Source organism: Physeter macrocephalus, chromosome 11, assembly GCF_002837175.3.
Source record: "Physeter macrocephalus isolate SW-GA chromosome 11, ASM283717v5, whole genome shotgun sequence".
In the NCBI taxonomy this organism is placed as follows: domain Eukaryota; kingdom Metazoa; phylum Chordata; class Mammalia; order Artiodactyla; family Physeteridae; genus Physeter; species Physeter macrocephalus.
Window position 1 is genome coordinate 182,423,722 of NC_041224.1, and position 5,920 is coordinate 182,429,641.

At 64.5% G+C, this 5,920-nt stretch overlaps 1 gene segment (V, D, J or C); it reads right to left on the bottom strand.

The window, feature by feature from the left end:
* Positions 1-311: 311 nt before the first annotated feature.
* On the bottom strand, positions 312-5,369 carry LOC102983404 (immunoglobulin heavy constant alpha 2-like). The segment is given in 4 exon segments: positions 312-755; positions 924-1,247; positions 1,438-2,057; positions 5,311-5,369. Coding segments are annotated over 4 exon segments (1,398 nt in total).
* Between the last annotated feature and the right edge of the window lie 551 nt (positions 5,370-5,920).

Consider the following 5,920-nt stretch of genomic DNA (forward strand, 5'->3'; position numbering starts at 1 on the left):
GCTGCCCCTAGAGGCCGTTTCCTGAAATACAAGTGACCAAGTCGCCTGCCCCTGGGAACTTTCGTGGGGCCACTGTTCTCAGGACCCGGGAGGCTGTGCCTGTCTCGCGTCTCAGCCCCAGTTCGACCCTCACTCCTGCGCTCACACTCGTGCAGGGCCATGAAGCACGTCCAGTGTCAGGCTGAGGGGAAACCAAGGCCTAGAGCAAGTCGGGGCGGCGGCTGCTCTTTCCTCCCGGGTCCTGCCCCCTCCTGGTGGGCGCGGGCCGAGCACGGACAGATAGGCAGCCAGAGGGAAGCGCAGAGCTGCTTCAGGCGAGCACGGAGTTTATTCGAGGGGCAGGTGGGGCGGGGGCACGGCTCAGTAGCAGACGCCGTCCACCTCCGACATGACCACGGACACGTTCACGTGGGTGGGTTTACCCGCCAGGCGGTCGATGGTCTTCTGGGTGAAGCCCAGGGGCAGGGCCTCGTGGCCCACCATGCAGGAGAAGGACTCCCCCTGCTTCCAGACCTCGGCGTCCACGCGCAGCACGCTGGTCACGGCGAAGGTGGGGACACTCTGGTTGGGCTCGGGCAGGGGGCTCCAGGTCAGGTACTTCTCGCGGGGCAGCTCCTGGTTCCCCTGCAGCCACCGCAGCAGCACGTCCTTGGGGCTGAAACCCCGCACCAGGCACGTCAGCGTCACCAGCTCGTTGAGGGCCAGCTCCTCCGACGGCGGCGGCAGCAGGTGGACCTGTGGCCGGAACATGTTTTCTGGAAGGCAGAGAGCAGGGTCAGGGGTCTGGCCGGGGAGGAGAGGGCCCCCTGCCCCCTGGGCACCCCGCGTGCGGGGTGGGCGGGAGCCGGAGGGCAGGGTGGGCTCAGGAGAGCACCTCGCGCGCCGTGGAGTGTCCAGCCGCCCGCTCGGGGGTCAGGGCCCACCTGGGATTTTCTTGATGGTGGCGGTTAGCTGGCCCTTGGACTCGGGGTGGGTGGCGGTGCAGGAGAAGGACTGTCCATTTTTCCAGGGATCGGTGCAGCCCGGCAGGACGCTGGACACGCTGAAGCAGCCGCAGAGGTCAGGCTTGGGCAGCTCCTGGATGGCGTTCTTCCCACCTGTCGGTTTCCAGGTGAAGGTGGCGCCGTTGGGGTCTCTCAGGCCACTCAGCGTACACGTGAGGCTGGCATTGGAGCCCAGGAGCAAGTCCTCAAGGGCCGGTGGGTGCAGGGACAGCCTGAGCTTGCACGGACACGGCATAACTGGAACTGAGAGAGAAGCCAGAGCAGGTCAGTGAGCCCCTCTGTCCGCCTCCCTGGCCTCCAGCCCCAGCCCAGGCCCCTCTTGGCCCCCCCGGGCACTCAGCCACCTCTAGTCTGAGGGGAGTGCCCATGGGATGCAGTCAGGGAGCCTGGTCGGGTGGCCCCACGGGGGCCCCACCCCAGCCCGCCCTCTGACCTTGGCAGGGCACGGCCACGGCTTTGCTGGGTTTGGAGAGGTGCTGCACTTGGCATTTCACAGACTTGGTGCCTGCGCACTGGCTGGCCGGCACGGTCAGCTGGCTGGTCATGGTGTACAGGCCCCCGGCCGGAGCAGGGGGGAAGTTTCTGACGGACACGTCCTTGCCGCTCTCGCTCCAGGTCACCTTCAGTGGCTCCGACGGGAAGAAGCCCTGGACCAGGCAGGCGATGACCACGTGCCCCTCTGGGTTGTTGCTCCCAAGGCTCAGTGGGAAGAGGGTGGGGTCGGTTTCAGTCACTGAAACACACGGTGTGCTGTGAGATGGCAGCCTTCGCGCTGACCGGACGCCCGACACGGCCCCAGGAGGGCAGGACGCCGCCCGCCTTTCCTTTACACACAGAGAGTCAGTGACTGCCCCAAGGCCACGCAGCTTGTACGTGGTGCACCCGGGGTTGGCAGTGGCCACCCGAGTGCAGCTGAGCCGTTTCTGAACGCGCTCCTTGGGGCTCTGAGCATGTGGACCGCACACGCCCCTCAGACGTGAGCGCTGGCCGGTGCGCACGGCTCTCCCGCTGACCAGCTGAGTCTGCGAGCACTGTCGGAGCCTCAGCTGCCCTCTGTGCGGTGGGCACGGTCATGCCCTTCCCCAGGGTGTGGGGTATCGTGAGAAATGGGCCCAGAGAGAGGGCAGAGAAAAGACAGAGCAGCCTGGCCTTGAAGCTGAGTCTGCATGGGGGCCAGTTTGTCTGTCCTGGGGCTCAAGCTGGGGAGGAGAGGGGGCCTGAGACGTCTATGTCCCCCCTCCCACTTCCTGGGTAAAAGTTCCAGTCCAACCGTCTCCCCCTACAAAGCCCCCCCCGCCATCCTCCGAAACTAGCAGTTGACTCCCGTAGACTATGCGGATCTTGAGGCTGGAGGCCCAGTTCCAAATCAGTCCTTCTGGGCTGCCGCCTGGACAGCTGGGCTACAGAGCGCATGGTCTGCCCTTGTCCTCTCACAGTTCCCTTCCGGTCAGCAGGCAAAGGGAGAAGGGAGCGTCACAGTTGCACCCTGGGGCTGCATGGCCCTTGGGTGCCCGCAAGAAACACAGGGGGCTGTCTGGCTGGAAACCAGGGCTCTGGGTGTGATCCATGCTCAACCAACTGTCTCCTGTTCACCTCAGGCCTAGCCCAGTCCACCCCAGTTCAGCCCAGCCCAGCCCAGCCTAGCTCAGCTCATTTCAACCCAGCTCAGCCTAGTTCAACCGAGCCCGGCCCAGCTCAACTCAGTTCAAACCATTTCAACCCAGTTCAGCCCAGCTCAGCTCAGACCAGCCTAGCTCAGCCCAGTTCAGCCCAGCTCAACCCAGCTCAGCCTAGTTCAACCGAGCCCGGCCCAGCTCAACTCAGTTCAAACCATTTCAACCCAGTTCAGCCCAGCTCAGCTCAGACCAGCCTAGCTCAGCCGAGTTCAGCCCAGCTCAACCCAGTTCAGCCCAGCTCAGCTCAACCCAGCTCAGCCCAGCTCAACCCAGTTCAGCCCAGCTCAGCTCAACGCAGCTCAGCCCAGCTCAACCCAGCTCAGCCCAGCTCAACCCAGTTCAGCCCAGCCCAGCTCAACCCAGTTCAGTCCAGCTCAGCCCAATTCAACCCAACTCAGTTCAGTTCAGCCCAGCTCAGCTCAGCTCAGCTCAGCCCAGCCCAGCTCAACCCAGCTCAGCCTTACTCAGCACAGCCCAGCTCAGCCCATCTTAGCTCAGTTCAGTTCAGTTCAGCTCAGCTCAGCCCAGCCCAGCTCAACCCAGTTCAGTCCAGCTCAGCCCAATTCAACCCAACTCAGCTCAGCTCAGCCTACCCCAGCTCAGCACAGTTCAGTTCAGCCCAGCTGAGCCCATCCAGCTCAGGCCAGCTCAGGCCAGCTCAGCTCAGCCCAGCTCAGGCCAGTTCAGCCCATTTCAGCCCAGCTCAGCCCAGCCCAGCTCAACCCAGCCCAGCCCAGCGCAGCCCAGCTCAACCCAGCTCAGCCCAGCCCAGCTCAGCTCAGCTCAGACCAGCTCAACCCAACTCAGCTCAGTTCAGCCCAGCCCAGCTCAGCCCAGCTCAACCCAGCTCAGCCCAGTTCAGCCCAGCTCAGCCCAGCTCAACCCAGTTCAACCCAACTCAGCTCAGTCCAGCCCAGCTCAGCTCAGTTCAGCCCAGTTCAGCCCAGCTCAGCACAGCCCAGCTCAGCTCAGCACAGCCCAGCTCAGCTAAGCCCAGCTCAGCCCAGTTCAGCCCAGTTCACCCCAGCTCAGCCCAGTTCAGCCTAGTTCACCCCAGCTCAGTCCAGTTCAGCCCAGCCCAGCTCAGCTCAGCCCAGCTCAGCTCAGCTCAGCCCAGCACAGCTCAGCCCAGCTCAGCTCAGCCCAGCTCAGCTCAGCCCAGTCCAATTCAACCCAACTCAGCTCAGTTCAGCCCAGCTCAGCTCATCCCAGCCCAGCCCAGCTCAGCCCAGCTCAGCTCAGCCCAGCTCAGCCCAGTTCAATCCAACTCAGCTCAGTTCAGCCCAGCTCAGCTCAGCCCAGCCCAGCTCAATTCAGCCCAGCTCAACCCAGCCCAGCCCAGCTCAGCCCAGCTCAGCCCAGTTCAACCCAACTCAGCTCAGCCCAGCCCAGCCCAGCTCAGCCCAGCTCAGCCCAATTCAACCCAACTCAGCTCAGTTCATCCCAGCTCAGCTCAGCCCAGCCCAGCTCAACTCAGCCCAGCCCAGCTCAGCCCAGCTCAGCCCAGTTCAACCCAACTCAGCTCAGCCCAGCCCAGCCCAGCTCAGCCCAGCTCAGCACAGTTCAGCCTAGCTCAGCCCAGCTCAGCCCAGTTCAGCCCAGTTCAACCCAGCTCAGCTCAGCTCAGCTAAGCCCAGTTCAGCTCAGCTCAGCCCAGCTCAGCCCAGCTCAACTCAGCCCAGCCCAGCCCAGCCCAGCTCAGCTCAGCCCAGCTCAGCCCAATTCAACCCAACTCAGCTCAGTTCACCCCAGCTCAGCTCAGCCCAGCCCAGCTCAGCTCAGCCCAGCCCAGCTCAACTCAGCCCAGCTCAACCCAGTCCAGCCCAGCTCAGCGCAGCTCAGCCCCGTTCAACCCAACTCAGCTCAGCCCAGCCCAGCCCAGCTCAGCCCAGCTCAGCCCAATTCAACCCAACTCATCTCAGTTCAGCCCAGCTCAGCTCAGCCCAGTCCAGCCCAACTCAGACCAATTCAACCCAGCCCAGCCCAGCCCAGCTCAGCCCAGCTCAGCACAGTTCAGCCTAGCTCAGCCCAGCTCAGCCCAGTTCAGCCCAGTTCAACCCAGCTCAGCTCAGCTCAGCTAAGCCCAGTTCAGCTCAGCTCAGCCCAGCTCAGCCCAGCTCAACTCAGCCCAGCCCAGCCCAACTCAGCCCAGCTCAGCCCAGCTCAGCCCAGCTCAACTCAGCCCAGCCCAGCCCAACTCAGCCCAGCTCAGCCCAGCTCAGCCCAGCTCAACTCAGCCCAGCCCAGCCCAACTCAGCCCAGCTCAGCCCAGCTCAGCCCAGTTCAGCCCAGCTCAGCCCAGCTCAACCCAGCTCAGCCCAGTTCAGCCTAGCTGAGCTCAGCCCAGCTCAGCCCAGCTCAGCCTAGTTCACCCCAGCTCAGCCCAGTTCAGCCTGTTCTACCCAGCCCAGCTCAGCCTAGCCGAGCTCAGCTCAGCTCAGCTCAGCCCAGCCCAGCCCAGCCCAGCCCATGTCTACAGCACCCTGATCTGTGTCTTCTGGGCCGATGGCCGTCTGCCTTTCTCCCTCTTGTCTCTGTATTGGTACCTGTCCTCCATCCTCCCGTCCCAGGAGGCCGTAGTATGGCCTGGCTGTGGAGGAGACGAGGCCTGAACAGCTTCTGGGACCCACCTGCTCAAGGCTGCCAGAGGGTCCGACACGGCTGGGAGAGGCCCGCGCCTCCGGGCCATGTGGCCGTGCCCGCTGGTCCCTGTGTGCCCGCCTGCCCAGAGGCGCTGGAGTGGGGAGGGAGAACCAGGCCTCGTCCAGGCCCGCTGATGGCCGTGTGCTCTCAGCCGACCCCTGCCCTGCTCTGGGCCATTTGCGCTGTGAGGTGAGGCTGGTGCTGGGAAGGGGCTGCGTGATGGTGTCTGGCCCACAGCTGGGGGTCACTCACCCACTTCCTGTCCCGCCAGTTGCGGCCGCGTGCCTCCACGTCATGTCTGGTCTGTGGTCTGGCTGTGGCGGGACCAGGTGTGTGTGGCCTGGGCTGTGGGACCCCCAGGAGCCTGGTCCTGGCCTGAGGCCATGTGGGTGCAGGCGGGTGCCGTGGTGGGGTGTGTCTCCACGGGGTGCCCACGGGGCTGGGCTGGGGGCCGAGGTGCAGAGAAGCGGAGGCCGAAGTAGACAGAGTCAGGGGTTTAGGGTCCCTGAGGTAGAAATAGTCCCAGAGGTGCGGATGGAGTGAGGGCCGGAGGGGAGGTTGCACAGGCCGGCAGGGGCGGGAGCCCCAAGGGACAGC